Source organism: Cottoperca gobio, chromosome 8 (genome assembly GCF_900634415.1).
Source record: "Cottoperca gobio chromosome 8, fCotGob3.1, whole genome shotgun sequence".
Lineage (NCBI taxonomy): Eukaryota > Metazoa > Chordata > Actinopteri > Perciformes > Bovichtidae > Cottoperca > Cottoperca gobio.
In genome coordinates this window covers 797,485-815,324 of record NC_041362.1, presented here as the reverse complement: position 1 = coordinate 815,324, position 17,840 = coordinate 797,485, and the positions used below count along the sequence as shown (strand labels likewise).

At 41.9% G+C, this 17,840-nt stretch overlaps 1 protein-coding gene across 2 annotated transcripts in view; it reads right to left on the bottom strand.

Annotated features, from left to right (window-relative positions):
- Positions 1-9,367: 9,367 nt before the first annotated feature.
- elac2 (elaC ribonuclease Z 2) overlaps positions 9,368-17,840 on the bottom strand; it is an 18,758-nt gene continuing 10,285 nt past the window's right edge. For both annotated transcript variants that reach the window (XM_029437307.1, XM_029437306.1), the window contains 12 exons: positions 17,817-17,840; positions 17,081-17,166; positions 16,682-16,803; positions 16,448-16,544; positions 15,581-15,719; positions 15,460-15,498; positions 15,246-15,355; positions 14,956-15,055; positions 14,752-14,872; positions 12,784-12,862; positions 12,296-12,440; positions 9,368-10,374 (listed from right to left, as the gene is read on the bottom strand). The exon at positions 17,817-17,840 is cut by the window's right edge and continues 115 nt beyond it. In XM_029437307.1, coding sequence (XP_029293167.1) covers positions 10,135-10,374; positions 12,296-12,440; positions 12,784-12,862; positions 14,752-14,872; positions 14,956-15,055; positions 15,246-15,355; positions 15,460-15,498; positions 15,581-15,719; positions 16,448-16,544; positions 16,682-16,803; positions 17,081-17,166; positions 17,817-17,840 — 1,302 coding nt within the window. In that variant the 3' untranslated portion in view covers positions 9,368-10,134. The remainder of the gene's footprint in view (positions 10,375-12,295; positions 12,441-12,783; positions 12,863-14,751; positions 14,873-14,955; positions 15,056-15,245; positions 15,356-15,459; positions 15,499-15,580; positions 15,720-16,447; positions 16,545-16,681; positions 16,804-17,080; positions 17,167-17,816) is intronic.

Genomic DNA, 17,840 nt, shown 5'->3' with positions numbered 1-17,840 from the left:
CAGCTCAGTTGAGAACGAGCCAGAATAAAATAACAGCTCAAATTAAACTTATAATGTATAATGTATTATAATGTTCATAATAATGAAGATTTTAGGTTCTTTAATGTCGGAGGAAAGGGGCTGACAGCAGGCTGAGGTCTTCATTATCTTCTAATAAATCAACCTCTCACGTGTGTCGCTGTTGAAGAAGATAAGGCGAATGTGTCTTTGTCTGCCTACGTTCCCCCGAGGGGAGGACGTGTTTATCTCCTCGCTGCATCTCCACACAGAAGCCGCTGCAGAGCGTGATTATCCTTTTCTTTTTCTGCACAGCAGTAAAGAAATGTTGTCACTCACTTCACTGCTGATTAGCATTTGTGAAAGACACGTTCACGTCCCTCCTTCTGGAGAGAGGAACTCAAGATCACAGCCCTCTTGTTTCAGAGAAAGTGTTCCTTTAACTTGTGTTTTTCTTCCTTCTTATCGCAGGTGTGAAGTAGCATCAAGAAGCGAGGGAAGCCTTCCTGTGAAGCACGAGTGCAGCAGGACTGCACGGCAGCCTGCAGGGAAATCAAAGCTGCGGAGGCGGACGTGGAGGCTGAGGGCTAGTGTGCTCGGAAAAATGCTAAATTCCGACACAAAGAGACGTGTAGTGTTGGAATAACAGGGGTAATTGGAGCTTCTTAACAATGTGCTGAAGGAAGGACGTGTAACAGAAGCCTGATGGCACCAGGGATCCTCCATTAGACTCACTTTCACTTGACTGAAACTGCATTTCATGGTTTGAAGAAGGAGAAGAAATGTGTGACAATTAGAGCTGTTAGTATATTAAGACAATTACATAATGTCACATTTATGGGCCCTAAGCAGCAACCACCTGTCCTAAATAATACAACATTTTACTGTAAATATATTTATATACACTGAAGCCTCTCAACAGCCTTAAATCTAGAATAAGTGACATTTCTGCATTAAAATGTCTAAAAACAATGAGACTTATGTTACACATGTTGTACAGTTGTGTACTTGCTTTCCCCAAATGTTTTCTAAAAATGTCAAACCGAGAAAAGTGTAATTTTATCGGTGCGTTTCATTTGGTCTCCTGTCATGGCGTCGTCTTCCCTTTGCCTTTGTCCATGCGTCATAAACTGACTTTTCTTTCCAGTTTTAAGACACATTTTATGATTTTTATGATTTTAGGACTTCTGGATCTTAAGTTATCAGAGAAACAAGCTGAGAAGACGTTAGCCTTTAGCTCGTAGCTTCTCAGTCCAGTGTCCACCAGGAAAACTCTTATTTTTAACATGAAACTGCTTTATTCAGTGTTTTCTTCCTGGTTTTAATATCCAGACTGTTTGTTTTGAAGAGGAAGAGACTGCCGTGGATAATTCGGCTCCTGGTAAGAACCTCCTGAACATCTGGATCTTAAGTTATCAGAGAACTAGCGACAGCCGAACAGCAATCGGACAAACGTGACCTCTGTGGATAATTCTGCTCCCGGTAAAAACTTGAAAGATGAATTCAGAAGACATGTTGTATGTTCAACAATGTCAGAACTGCAGCGTCATCCAATATAATAACAAAGATTTTCTTCAGGTTAAATAATGTTTACTTTCCCGCCTAAAAATGGACACAGGATGTGACATTTCATCGTATCAGGCGGGGGAGAAAAAGTCTCACAATTTTTGTGTAAATGTCATACTTTCTGACCCATTGAGAATTCAGTTTAGTTGTATGGGAACGTAGGAGACGGGGACGAAGAGTGAGGTGCATCTTCAATTTGGGAGAATTTAATAAATAAAAGATTACAGGCTCCTCTGTGGACTAAGACAAATGTTAATAATTGCAAAACTGCATCCAAATAAATAAACAAATCCCACAAAATGCTCAATTCTCTTATTTTTAAGCCTAAGAACTAATCTAACGCATCTAATAAAACAAAAAGGTTGAAGTTGCCTCCTGACAACATTAATTTCATGCACCTGGAGTCCTCGTTAGTGAGGGTGCATACGTCAGGAGGCAGGAACTGATGACAGTCTGTGTTTAGTTGGAGTCAAAGGAAGAAAGCAGACAGTAAAGAAAACACAATTAAGTGGGTTGAAGCTTTGTGTTGTGCTGGGAGTCGCCTTCATGTCTCTAGTGACATACGTGCTAACAAGCTTCTCTATATGCTCACTTTCTGTTTTGTGTTTAGCATAATGGATATTTTCATGTGTAGTTTCTTTGGTAAAATGGCCCCGGTGACATTTTTACAGACCTCTCTTTCTGCTGAGTCTCGTCTCAAGTCATCAGACGAACCTCAGCGACAGCAGAACGCCGGATTCTGGTTTTAAAATACAACGAAAAAAGCAGAAATCACCTCCCATATGACTCATTGTTGCCTGAGAGAACATGAAACTCAGGTGTTTCCTAATGAGTACAACAGACAAAACAGTTCAGCTATTTGTCAAGTTAATAACGCACAATGACAGAGCAGACACTATTAAGAACACGATGATAAATGTGTCTCAAAACGTGCAGTTTAGTAAAACATTTATGGCAAAAAACTTTGTTGTTTTTACTCTCTTTAGTCACATATAGCTCCCAGAACACGGCTCTATTTTACCTTTGCTGCTGTGTTTACTTCCCTCTAGAATTTCGTCCACCATTGTACTCCATTTTGTTCTGCAAAAGGTTATTGAGGGTAAATGGACACACAGTTTGGAGACACACAGATTAATAGGTTACAATTCTTAACTAATAGATATCACTATGAAACATCCCCAGTTCATTACTCACATTAAAACAGTTGTTTTCTGAAATGTTATGTTTAAATGTTCTCATTTCCAGAACAAAATTCATGTTTTATTTAGTTGACATATTAGAGTCAAAGGTTTTTACAGAGAGGATTTTGTCTCTTTGTATCTCTATGAGAAAATACTGTCAACAGACATAAACAATCTTCCTAATGTTTGTAGTAATAAGTGTATAAACATCAGCTCTGAATGACATGTGAACAAAGCCCTCTGTACAAAGCTTCAGAATATAGAGAGGAATGAAAGTGGAAAGTTTGGTGTATGTAAGTGCTGCTGAAGTGGAGACTTCTGGTGAAGAGAGACATCCTCAATATAGAGAAATCTTTAATCAAGAAGTTCTCCTGTCATGGTATCATCAGTCCTGTGTTGTATATGTAGTGAGACAGAGACATGTGTAATGTCCCTGAAGGTAACGTTTCCTCTCTCTCCTGTCATGGTGTCATCAGTCCTGTGTTGTATATGTAGTGAGACAGAGACATGTGTAATGTTCCTGAAGGTAACGTTTCCTCTCTCCTGTCATGGTGTCATCAGTCCTGTGTTGTATATGTAGTGAGACAGAGACATGTGTAATGTCCCTGAAGGTAACGTTTCCTCTCTCCTGTCATGGTATCATCAGTCCTGTGTTGTATATGTAGTGAGACAGAGACATGTGTAATGTCCCTGAAGGTAACGTTTCCTCTCTCACCTGTCATGGTGTCATCAGTCCTGTGTTGTATATGTAGTGAGACAGAGACATGTGTAATGTTCCTGAAGGTAACGTTTCCTCTCTCCTGTCATGGTGTCATCAGTCCTGTGTTGTATATGTAGTGAGACAGAGACATGTGTAATGTTCCTGAAGGTAACGTTTCCTCTCTCTCCTGTCATGGTGTCATCAGTCCTGTGTTGTATATGTAGTGAGACAGAGACATGTGTAATGTCCCTGAAGGTAACGTTTCCTCTCTCTCCTGTCATGGTGTCATCAGTACTGTGTTGTATATGTAGTGAGACAGAGACATGTGTAATGTTCCTGAAGGTAACGTTTCCTCTCTCACCTGTCATGGTGTCATCAGTCCTGTGTTGTATATGTAGTGAGACAGAGACATGTGTAATGTCCCTGAAGGTAACGTTTCCTCTCTCACCTGTCATGGTGTCATCAGTCCTGTGTTGTATATGTAGTGAGACAGAGACATGTGTAATGTCCCTGAAGGTAACGTTTCCTCTCTCCTGTCATGGTGTCATCAGTCCTGTGTTGTATATGTAGTGAGACAGAGGCATGTGTAATGTTCCTGAAGGTAACGTTTCCTCTCTCACCTGTCATGGTGTCATCAGTCCTGTGTTGTATATGTAGTGAGACAGAGACATGTGTAATGTTCCTGAAGGTAACGTTTTCTCTCTCTCCTGTCATGGTGTCATCAGTCCTGTGTTGTATATGTAGTGAGACAGAGACATGTGTAATGTTCCCTGAAGGTAACGTTTCCTCTCTCTCCTGTCATGGTGTCATCAGTCCTGTGTTGTATATGTAGTGAGACAGAGACATGTGTAATGTCCCTGAAGGTAACGTTTCCTCTCTCACCTGTCATGGTGTCATCAGTCCTGTGTTGTATATGTAGTGAGACAGACACAAAGACGTCCTGATGTCCCAGCATGCACTTCCCCTTGTGTGTGTGTGTGTGTTATTGGAGTTGATCAGAATGTGTGTGTTCTGTCTTAACTATGCATTTAAATGTTTTAGATAAATGCCCTTTGTATGTGTGCTGCAAAGATTTGTTTGACTGCAGTTAAAATGTTGTTTTTGAAAAGAGTAAATGCCAGAACATATGGATTGAAGCAGAATATAATATTATGCAAAGATAAATAAGTAACCCTAACGTTTGCTGAGGGTTAGTACCACGTCCAGTGTTGTCTCAGGATGTAGAAAGACTTGGTTGAGATGACTTCCATCTTGTTTTTGCACTGATAAGTTCAGCAGAATGTCTATAGTTTAAAGTATAGTTTATATAGTATAAAGCCACCTTTTCATCAATTTTAAGGAGCAGTGAGCAGCGTAGTTTTGCTGGCCGCCATTTGTTTTATATCTGGGTTGAGTGAGAAAACAAAAGAATGTGATGCTTTTGACGGTAGTTTGCTTTTTAAAAACGCCAGCTAATGACGATTCTCTCCGACCAATCAGTGGTCTGCAGTGTGTTTCTATAAAAAGTCTCGAGTGGAAAACCAAAAAAGAGTCGATTAGCGCCGCACCACGCAGCGGAAACTGGTGCAGCAAACCCAGAATGTAATGTCGAGGGTCGGCCTACCTATGCTAACACACACGTGAACATCATATCTGCTAAACATCAGCAAGGTGTCATTGTGAGCATGCTGAGCATTTATCTCAAAACACAGATGTGCTTACACACAGCATGCAGAGCTGCTAGCATGGCTGGAGAATAGCATTTAGCTTGTTCTAACAACCTGTTATGATGTGTACTGGGCTTCAGTGGTTGAGCTCATACACGCAGAGGGAAAGACACAAAGCTATCAGGACATCCAAGTTATTGTTCTGCAGATCAGTGTCCAGATTATTAAGAAGACGACTTCGTTGTGTAAATATGTTGGACTGACAGTAAATAAATGAGCTTGTTAAAAGAGCTGCAAGTAAACTGCATGGCCAGAAATGTAATCAATGGGATTAAAATGCTTTTATGAGTCACTGAGGACCTTTATGGATTTTTATTAAAAGATTTAGGGGCGTAATTGAAACGTGAAAATCAATAAATTGGAGCTGTTCCTGCAACAACAACATGTTACATTATAGGAATGAGTCACCGCTTTTATTAGTGAGCACATGACCGGCTGCAGCAGGAAGTCAATTACTTTGCAAACATCTATGCATGACTCTCGTTATTGTACCAATGGTTCATTAAATACAGTACATGAGCAGAGAGATGATCTGTGTGTGTGATCTCGTGGTTTGTTTTCCGTCCGTGCGCTGAAACAGGAGGAAAATGTGACATGTGAGTTCTGCAGGAAGGCCAGCGAGCAAAGGATGATATCGGGAAACTACTAAGAAATAAAAGTCTGATTTAATGAGGGTATAAAACATGTTGAGCCAATAATATAATGATGACTTATACACGGTTAGATAATCCCTCTTCTCCTCCATCTGAAGCACAAGTGGTCTCGATAGTTAACCGGTTGTATATTACAGGATCGCTCGCCTTCCTGGCTCCTCTGTGGACTCTTGTTACATCCTGTCACTTCCTCAGCGCTGCATGTTGTCTTATAGCTTTTATAAATATTGAAATTCCTCGGTACTCCCTGCAGAATAAACCACAAACTGCATCCACGTCAGTCACATCTCCAACACTACGATGTTTTCCTTCATGAACAAAGCTCATAATCCTCAGTGAGCGATATCTCCCTGATCCACACATACAAACTCTCATGGGAACCTTTATTTCAGGAGTAGAGAATAATGCATGTTAAGCATCTTCTTACTGTCTCTCTGCGGACTCCTTAATCCTCCAGTGAGTCTTTATCTGAATGTCAGAATAACAAACAAACAAGAAGCAAAGAAACTGTTAGTTTATCCAGCTATGTAAACACAAAGATCCTCAGCGCCTCTACGAAGCAGCGAGCAGGTGTGATCTGTGCGGCGAGTGCTTGTGAATATCAGAACAGCTGATTGTTTTCTGGGGGAGATCTTTGCTTTATTCGCATGCAGGAGCCTCCTGAGGTTTCTCTGTCAGACAGTGGTGATGGCGAGCAGCCATGTTGGAGGGTGGGGGGGGGCAGAAGTACAATATTAATGCCGGGTGTTGCACCGCCTCTTCTTCCTTTTTAAAAAACACATTTTCACAGTGTTCTGAAGAAGATCAAAGGTCTCGAGCAGATCTTTGAGCTCAATTTTGTTGGGTTTCTTTTGGGCTTTGCAAGACGGACGAAGAGCGGCACGAAGATGTGAATGTGAGGTGGCAGCTGACGGACAGTAATGCAGGAATCCTGATCAGATCAGCGGGGACAGATCTTCTGCCCACAATTACCGGCCTGTCCGTGTGTGACAGGGCCGTGCCGGCCACGGCTGTGACCTCCAGTCTGAGAGGCTCGGGGCCCCCGGTGCCTCCTGTTTCTACACAAGTCCCTTCAGATTATCTCACACTTTGAATCCTGCCAGAGCAGAACAGGGCTGCTCAATGAATCAGCAGCCAGGCAGAAAATGTGAGGAGAGGCATAATTGACTTTGGATTGAGGTGGAGGAGCTGCATCTGATCGGTGGCGTCCCGCTCCGTTCAGATGTGTCTCCCTTCATTCCACAGCGAACAAACAACGACAAACATGAACGACGCAGGTGGCAGTTAGTTAGAAGATGTTATGTTTGAATGATTTCCACTCTGCAGGTAATGTTGTGCAGGCAGTCTCAGGACTTGATGGCAAATCCAAAAGTTTCTTTTATCTTTATTATTTGGCACAAAAGTCCACAAGAATCAAAAGTCACCTCATAAAACATGATTTTGGCCAAAACTCATGCACTAATTATGACAATTAACAGGATGAAATGATGACCAGACGTGGATTTAAACTGCACCTTGAGCGGTTGGCAGAGGCGTTCAAACGCAAGCGTTAAATTTAGCTTTTAAATTCTCGGGCCGCCTGACACTTTGAGCCCCTGGGCCTGTGCCTGGGAGACCCCTTCAGTAATCTATCCATGCAAACAGCTGCCTTTCCTCTGCCTCATTACTCTCATGCAAACTCATCACTAACCAGGTAAAGTGCCTGATTCTCTTCGTTGTACATCTGTAAATACTTTGAGCTCAGTGTTGAGATATGATGTCCACAAATAAAGCCCTTCATTGTAATAAACCTGAATTATTTCAGCACGCTCGACCCCAAAGAACCACCAGAAAGGGGAACAACACTCGGATATGAAGCCTCCGGTGGTTTCTCCCATGATGAACACATTTTAATTGTTCCGTCGATACTTGTTTGCGGTGTCCATTGCTGGTTAAGTGATGATTAGATTTATCAATCCAGCCTTCTGACTCTGCGACGCTTGTGTGGAAACCTATTTCTGCCCCTTCCTGCTTATCATTCCTGCCTCCTCTGAGCAGAGGCAGCCTCGCTAAATGGACTCCAGGCTCAGGAGCGATGCATCTTCATCTCACTGCTTCACACTCCACAAAATAGGCTAATCGCCGGCCCACCGCTCAGAACACTAATCTGTAAAAACTCACATTTACTGCAGAGTTCTGGATTTATCTGACAGTCCTGATACACCCAAACAAACATCAATGTTGTTTTACTTTAAATTAAAGATCCATCTTCTGCTTGGAGTATGATTTCCTGATTTTGTATGTTTTATTATTTGATTATTTGTTTTTGTGACATTTCTATCGTCTAAAAATGTTTTTTTTAATATATATATTTTGTCTAATTGTTCTTTTATTGTATTGTTGTTGTTGACACTTCAACAGAAACCTGCAGAGCGTATTTATTATCCACATTTTTACTGGAGCTGATTTCTTTTTGCCCAATTTCATGTTTTGTTTTCTCACTTTGCAATGAAACCACTTTTTCCAAAACAAACAGGCTCTGCAATGTATTTTTTATGAAGCTTGAATTCAGATTACTTCTTGATTGATCCTTAAATCTAAATATTTTATCCAACAGAATAATTATATTTATTATGTGTGGACCGTTTTCACTGAGACCCCCCCCAACAGAATGATTAAAGCTGCACCTTTTAAATCAATATTGTTCAACGTTAAACATGTTTCTTTTGTAGCTGCAATCATGTAAAATATTATAAAAGTAAGAATACATTTTTGTTTTGTAAATCGAAGCTAGAAATAGTTTCCAACATATAATAAATAATAAATTCATCTCCCCAGAAGGAAGACATTTTACATTTTAACATAAACAGGGAGGTAATGCAGGAGAAGAGCTGCAGAACAAGGCAGAGGTAAAGCTCTGTGGGCCACTTCCTCTATAATTAAAAGGTCGATCTTTAAGATGCAGATATCTTGAATATCTAACAGAGCTGACCTCTGACTTCCTCATGTCGCTGTGAACAGATTCCTGCAGCCATCGCTCCCTCAAGTGGCAACAAAAAGTCTGCTTCCCTGCAGACCTCAGCAGCTGAGCTCCGGTGGCTCACTGAAGCCCCCATGTGGACGGAAGGGGACATTTCCAACATCAAAAAGTGAAAGTTTTACAGATAAAAGTTTTCCATCACATTTTGAACCGGATCTGAGAAAAAGTTTCAGATTTTAAAAAAAGCTTTCTTTGTATACATTTGAAATAAATACTTGTGGAAGGATCAGAAATAATAAACGAGTAACTTGAACACAAATAGGATTATAAATATAGGTCTGAGGCTGACAATTATAGTGCATTTATTTATTTAAAGTATATTTATTAAGTGTGCCAAGTCATTTCTTAAAACCTGTTTATATGCAAAGGCATTCTCTTTAATTTAATTTATTGTACTTTTTCTCATATGCATCTCTTTAAATGTAGTTTAAATTTTAATAGTTTTTTAATTATCCTGTAAAGAACTTTGTAACTGTACAGGACACATCTGCACCTGTGTGTGTGTATGTGTGTGTGTGTGTGTGGTCAACACAGCTTGTTAAAAGTTACTGATAAACCAAACCTGCTGAGTCAGCATTTATTGAGCTAGATGCTAACATTAGCATGCTAATATGTCAATGTTTAGCAGGTACAATGAGTGCGTTACAATATCCACACTACCATACTATCGAGTATGCCAGAAAAACATTTAGTATGTCCAAATGCAAAGTGTGTCAAACGCAGTAGAATTGCCAAAAATTCCAGGATATCCAAACGCATACGGTCAAATCTCGCAGTATGTAAGCTAGCTTTTCTGTTTTGCTCACCTTCTGCGGTCCAAGGTGCAAAGTTATGACAGAGTATTATGTCCCGATTACAGTTACTCCATGTAACAGCAGTACTTCTGTAAGAGCAGCTGACGTTTGTACCAAAAGTCAAAATAAAGTGAGATTTTGAAGGCAGCAAATGTTCACCAGATTAGCTTCACCTGTTAGCATTTGCTAATTAGCACAAAGTATAATGGAGGCAAATTTAAATATTGTTTTCTTAAATGATTTGTTTGTTTTAACCTCAAGCCTGAACCAAACTTCATGAACATCCAACAGCAGATGAGCTTGTATTAAACATGTGTAAAGTGGGAATAATCCTGTGAAACTACAGACTGTGTGGTGTTACTTTTAATTTTTTTTTTAAATGAAAAACAAAATGATATTTATAGCTTAGCTTTGTACACTGCAACATAAGAAATATACATGATGTCTCTTCAGTTAAACCACAGCAGCCAGAAGAATGAATGAAATAAAATAACTCAGTAAAGTCTGTTTGAAAGGCTTCAGCGTGTTTTCTGCCTCTTCCGCTCCACGCCGGGCGTCGACGCCTCCTTCTGGTCTCTTTTGGTACCTCGGCTCCCGCCGGCCGTCTTGCGCTCGCTGTTCATCTCCAAGCTGCTTTCGATCTCGTTCCTAAGCTCCCTCTTCTCTCGCCTCCCCTCCATCTCACCGATGTCCTCGGCGAACAGGGTTTTCAGAGCGGGAATGAGCCGGGGGAGGATTTTAAAGTCCCCAAAGCGAATCTGAGCAAAAAGGAGAAAATTGGTGAAGTCCGGCTTCTCTTACAACCTGCATCTGAACGGGAAGAATCTGTCTGTTGTTCAGGAATCAGCAGGAGGGAAACGTTCTGCCTGCAGACGCATAGCAACACACAGTCTTTTAAAACGTATCTGCTTACCTCTGCATTTTATTAAACAATATTTACTGCAATTCCTTCATATCTTGCACTACTCTGGCGTTTTTATTCTCCCGTTTTATTAGATTTGAGCCGCTTATTGTCTATTTGACCTTTTTCCAAATATGTTTGTTGTTATATATATATTGTTATGTAAAGCACGGTGCACACAGACGCTCAAATCAAGTTTTAGCAGCAGAACAGAATAACTGAGAAGGGTTGGAAAAGGCAAATATTTCATATTTATATTAAAATGATCAAAAATATTTCATCTAACTTCATCATTGACCTTGAAACTAGACAAGCTCAACTCAAGGTCGAAAGAAAAGCTTGTATATATACCGTCAACTGGAATAATGCCACATTCTTCTGTATGCATTATATATTTATGTCTCTTCATCAGAGATAAACGCTCACATGATTCACTCTTTGCAGGTAAACTTGTGAAAGGTGCATTCTGGGTATTTAATATATTGAGTTGCTTCATGTTGTTATTTTGAAGAATAAGAAAAACAAGAACTTGTGTTTGGAGATTTAAATTAATTGTATAAAATGAGCACGTTTCTGGATTTCAATCAGGAATTATTAGATTTAAAAGTATGTCAGAGTATCACCCTTCTTGGGTTTGATACTGGAGCAGTGTTGTGTATTAAAAGCCTCAGATTTGTAACCAGCTCGACTGAAAACGTTGAAAAGATGCATTCAGTTGCAAAGACTAGAATACGTTTTCTCTTCACCAGCTAAAGGCCCTGTCACACGTATCCGTATGGCAGAAACGTTGGCCGGCGTATATGAACATTTGTCAGAGTCGGATCGGAAAAGTGAACATATACAGATACGCATGTCTAACCTATTGATATCGGATCACTTACTAATACAAAATGTATCAGACGAATGCATAACATCTAAATATCGGCAACACGCTGGTGTACGTTGATATAAGGTATAAGTAGTATTCGTTAAGAGCTCACTGTGTTACGCTGGGGTGCGTTGTTGAACGCTGATGTTTTGAGCAAGTTCAAAATTACCGGACGTACCCGACGTTACGTTACGTTAGACATACGTGAATACGGAATACGTATGTGAATATTTACCTACATAAATACAGTACGTGAACTTACCTACGTAAATACAGTACGTGAATACTTACCTACGTAAATACAGTACGTGAATACTTACCTACGTAAATACCTACGTGACTACGTTAGAGGTACGTTAGATATCGGCTACGTCGGCGAATCAGCCAATGTATTGATAACGAGTGGATAACCTGTTCCTACCCGATGTTAAGATGATGCCTGACGACGGAGTAACTTATTACACGTGTTTCTACAGGACAGCTAGCGTTCAGCATGTTAGCCGTTCTCCAGCATCAGCATGACGTGAACCAGACGGCACTTTTCCAGCTGCGTTGTCCAGACGCTCTGACACGTTTTAAATAAGTCAGTGATACGCTATCAATAGGTTAGACATACGTATAATAATTTGTTATGTATTCGTTATGTATACGTCAGCTACGACACCGCTGTGGAAAAGTTGGACGTATTTGGACTCTGACACATTTTGATATTTTCATATACGCCGGCATGTTTCTGCGTACGGAGCTGTGTGACAGGGCCGTGTGTCTGGCGTGTTCGCTGTGTCGTCTGCGTACTTCAAACTTTTTTGCACACAGATACAGTAACAATAATGTTCCAAAAAGATGTGAAATTGTATATTTTTAATTGAAAAACGTAATGTTTTCCCACCAGATCTGTGCACACTCTTACCCTCATGTGGTCAAACGATATCCCCACCCTGTCGTTGAAGTCCTCGCTGAAGAGCGGGATCTTGGCGTAGCGCTGGCTGAAGTGGTTCAGCATGATGAAGTCGGCCTTCATCTTCATGCCGATGCCGATGGCCTGGGAGGTCGTGCTGTCAGGAGACATAAAGCACAAGTCAGAGATTTACTGTTTCTCACTAAAGAGCTTCACAGAGCTGTCGATGGGAATATTGTTTTCTATGGACATAAGATGTTTTAGTGAAGACAGACTCTCACTCTGGCGCTGTAAAAATGGTGCAAAAATCAATGTCAATATCTGTGGAGAGTCCAGAAATGTAACAATGCACTCAAAAAAATAAGTGCACCTTCAAGCAGCCAATAAAGTGCATTTCTTTTGCTGATAGAACTTTAACTGCCGCCTTTTTTCATCCTTTTATGAAAGAAAACGACACCTGAGCCCTGCAGAGGCCGTTTGTGACACTTTATTTTACTCACCTGTGTCTTTTCTCTAAAGCATCCTCCTCCAGCCCGTCCTCCAGCGTGGCCTCGTGGATCAGTAACGTTGCATTCTTCCCTGCAAAAAAGAAAACCAAAAACAGATCAGAGGCCTGAATCACAAAGAAGCACTTCCAGCCTCTTCCTGTCCCACAGGAAATCAATCAGGTACTCGGCGTAATCAAGAATCGGCACGCCCTGTTTGTCTGGCGAGCTGAGCCATCTATAATGAACAGGCATGGGATGTACTCGCTGCCTCTCCGAGGCTTTGCTTGGACAGAATCCAGTCAAGCAATTTAAAGAAGAGTCAATGAAGTGGGATCCCTCGGGGGCCATTAGAGGAGGCTGCCAGCCGCGGGAGTGATCGAAAGCATTAAGGAATATCTGATAAATTATTCAGATACAACCCGTGTAGTCGAGCTACAGCGAGATGACCTTATATGAATCTCTGGGAGATTGAAAGCGTTCGCACAATTTGCTCCTGCGTCGGTCCGGATGCACTCGAGTGACATCAAAACGAGATTAAGAAAAGTATTTGGGATGGATAAACCTCTGAACCCGTCGTTTAGTTTGGGGTTCCACTCTGATGATGATCAGAGATACAGACACGCAGAATCACTTCGTCTTGGACGAAGAGTTCCCGATGTTTCGGCGTGGAATGAAAAACGCATGTTGCTGTTTGGAGAAACTCTCACGTGTTAAAGGAACTCTTGAGGAGTTTAGAAGTCGCAGTATATACAGAATAAGTCCGTACAAAGCACACGTGACTGCTGCTGCTGCTGTTAGCACTAATGTTAGTGCTGCTGCTGCTGCTGCTGCTGTTGTTAGTGCTGCTGTTGTTAGTGCTACTGGTGTTAGTGCTAATGTTAGTGCTAATTTTAGTGCTGCTGCTGCTGTTAGTGCTGCTGCTGTTAGTGCTGCTGCTGCTGTTAGTGCTGCTGCTGCTGTTAGTGCTGCTGCTGTTAGTGCTGCTGCTGTTAGTGCTGCTGCTGTTAGTGCTGCTGCTGCTGTTAGTGCTGCTGCTGCTGTTAGTGCTGCTGCTGTTAGTGCTGCTGCTGCTGTTAGTGCTGCTGCTGTTAGTGCTGCTGCTGCTGTTAGTGCTGCTGCTGTTAGTGCTAATTTTAGTGCTGCTGCTGCTGTTAGTGCTGCTGCTGCTGTTAGTGCCGCTGCTGCTGTTGTTAGTGCTAATGTTAGTGCTGCTGCTGTTAGTGCTAATGTTAGTGCTGCTGCTGCTGTTAGTGCTAATGTTAGTGCTGCTGCTGCTGTTAGTGCTAATGTTAGTGCTGCTGCTGCTGTTGTTAGTGCTACTGCTGTTAGTGCTAATGTTAGTGCTAATTTTAGTGCTGCTGCTGGTGTTAGTGCTGCTGCTGCTGTTGTTAGTGCTACTGCTGTTAGTGCTAATGTTAGTGCTAATTTTAGTGCTGCTGCTGCTGTTAGTGCTGCTGCTGCTGTTAGTGCCGCTGCTGCTGTTAGTGCTGCTGCTGTTAGTGCTGCTGCTGCTGTTAGTGCTAATGTTAGTGCTGCTGCTGTTAGCGCTAATGTTAGTGTTGCTGCTGTTAGCGCTAATGTTAGTGCTGCTGCTGTTACCGCTAATGTTAGTGCTGCTGCTGTTACCGCTAATGTTAGTGCTGCTGCTCACTTTTCTCATTTCGTATTGTTGTCGTCTGTGTATTTTTGCCTTGCACTTTGTATATTGAACAGGAATGTTGTCTTTTTTCATCATTGTGATGTCAAATGTCTGCGATTCTGCAGAAATACAGCATCAGTAGAAAACTGCACTTTAATATGCGCCATTATTTTTTGTTAAGTTCAATTTGTTCATTAAAATAATATTTGGAATAATTTTCTTTCCATCTTTTTTACTCAACAAGCAACGTGTTGTATTTGAGCAGCAAAACACATGCAAGTGATATTCCACATCATCATCACATCTCTCCTCATGCCGTGCTAACTCTGCGTGGGACTGACCGGTGTGCACGAAGGCGTTGCAGGGCATGGTGTCGCCAGAGAAGGCCAGTTTCCAGCCTGCCTGGTGAGTGAAGCTGCAGGCGAAGGCGTTCCTGCAGTGATGCACGGAGCACGTCTGGAACTGAGATGCACAAACTAAAGTTATGGAGGAAGAAACAAACTAAGTGTGAAGGTATTTAAACTGAAGACTTTGATGTTAAACACCTTCTCCAGATCGTTGTTCTGCAGCAGCGCTCGGATGAACGACTGCGTGCTCTGCTTGGGCACCTCGGCTCCGGCACACAGACACGAGTTAGGGATGTGGCTGAAACACAAAACAGATCATTTACACGTCACGATAACTAAATATCACAAATAAAAAGTTTTTTATAATATCACACACGCACACGCACACACACACACGCACACGCACACACACGCACACACACACACACACACACACACACACAGGGAAGTGCATGCTGGGACATCAGGACGTCTTTGTGTCCACATACTTGATGTGTTTGCAGATCTCCTCGCAGGAGTTGTGATACAAGTTGAGCCAGTGCATGATCTGTACGGGCGCCACCAGGTAGACGGGGCTGAACGTCTTCCCTAACGCTGTCTGAGGGACAAACATTCAGCGGATAATTATAATTCCTTTTCAAACATTAAACGACCAAAGGAAAGAATTCATGAGGATTCACGTGGTTTGTTTCCTGCACCCACCAGAGCTCGTTCCCTCTGGTACAGCAGCATCAGCAGCCCCTGAGACAAACACATGAACATCAGGTTTACTGCGACGCCGCTCTCTTTGAGATCATCGTGGTCGTCATGCGTCGCTGCTTACCGTGTGGTGGTCCGCATGCAGGTGCGAGATGAAGACCGTGGAGATGTTGGACAGCACGTCGTCCACAGCGTCTCCGTAGTGTCTGCAGAGCTGCCCGAAGGTTCCCTCTCCGCAGTCCAGCAGCACCGACTGACTGGAGCTGCATGCAGGCGCAAAAACACACAGACACAACAGACACACAGACAGACAGACACACAGACAGACAGACACACACACAGACAGACACACAGACAGACAGACACACAGACAGACATACAGACACACAGACAGACAGACAGACAGACACACAGACACACAGACACACAGACAGACACACAGACAGACAGACACACAGACAGACACACAGACAGACACACAGACACACAGACAGACAGACAGACAGACACACAGACAGACAGACACACAGACACACAGACACACAGACAGACACACAGACACACAGACACACAGACAGACACACAGACACACACACAGACAGATACACACACACACACAGACACACACACAGACAGATACACACACACACACAGACACACAGTTCTCATTAAAGACATTAACATTCCTTGAGGAGGAAATAATTTCCGGTTATAAACTGAATGAGTGCATTTAAACTTTAGCGCCTCGCGGTTGTTTGTCTCCGCCAACGAGTTGCAGTTTACGTCCTCGTCTGTACAAACTGCCGTCATAATTAGCGTGTTATTGTTGAGTTATGCCTGAAGAGGTCACAGTGACCTTTGATCACTTCATCCTTGAGTTCCAGTGGACGTCAGTGAAGTCCCTGCGGTGTTCCTGCGGTGTCGCGTTGGACTGGGACGGACAGAAACATAAACAGAATAGCAAAGCCTGAAGCGCTCTTCTTCTCCATACCTGATGTTCACTAAAGTGCCACTGACGTTTCTGATCTTCATCGGGAGAGCTGATCCTGTTCCCAAGAAAACCACCTCCGGGTATTTCTCCCTCTGGCCTGCAGTCAGGAAGTATAACCACATGTCTACAACCATTCAGGAAAATGTTCTATTTTCCACATCATGGAAGGAACGTCCACTTAAAAGTAAGAAAACAGTTTGTCAGGCTTCTGGGCTTTTAAAGAGGAGAACTCACCAGAACGCCCGGCAGCATCAGCGGAGCACATCTCCCTGCACTTGTCCACTTCTTGCAGAAAGTTTGGGACCTCAGAAGCTTCTTTCACAAACTCCTCCGTGTTGCAGGAGGGGATGGCGTCTCTAACGAAGGAGATACAGAGTGAGGAAGACACACACCACTGCCTGCAACAACACGGGTTGTCTTCACATCTGACCTTGATGCGCCTCTACAGTACTTGACAGAACACAGCGAACAAAAAAGAAAAAAACTCTGACACTTGCAAGACGAGGTTAAAACAGAAGAAAGAAGAAGAGAGCGAGTGCAGTGGTCCATTCCAGATTGTTTTCTGTGACAAGGCGGCGTTCGGAGCTGCAGAGTAATGTTGGCTAAATTGGGGGGATTGAAGGACAAACTAACCTTTGCCACTCCATTACGGGTTTGAGCTGGAACTTGAGCAGACACTCGGCTCTGACGGCCGGGACGTGCAGGGCAGCCGGAGCCTCCTGCGGGAGAAAGAGCAACCATTTTATGTTTTCTAAAAACTTTAGAGAAACTTGTTGTTGTTGTTGCAGTCAGAAGTGTGATAAAACAACATGTAACAACAACATAAACTTTACATGCACTAAAACTCTTTTACATTTTCTTTCTTTTTGCATAGTTTAGTTTTGTGATTAAATAAATGCATTAATGCAGACTAATGATTTATTTAAAATGATTATTTATTTAATCAATATCTCACAGCTATATTAGTGGATTATTATTATTATTATTATTATTATTATTATTATTATTATTATTATTATTATATATTAGGGATGCCTCAGGTTGAGCAGAACATTAAAGGGTTAACTCTTAATTTAACATCATTTAAATAACTGATTATTTTCCAATTAATGTCTCAATAAAATCTCAAAATTGTGAAAAACTTCTTTCCACAAAAGATATGAAACAGTAGAAAAGACGATTAATGGATTATAATAAATGTTGTCCACTCAACGAATCAAGTGACAAAGAGTTTCAGCTTCAACCATAAATAAGAAACAAAGTTAATGTGAAAAGAACTTCAGATAATATCCAGTTTACAGACGTTGCACCGCGTGAATGTATTTCACTTACAGAAACATAATAAAGCATTGCATGTGTTCTGTGGTACCTTTGTTTTGCAGGACTTGAGTTC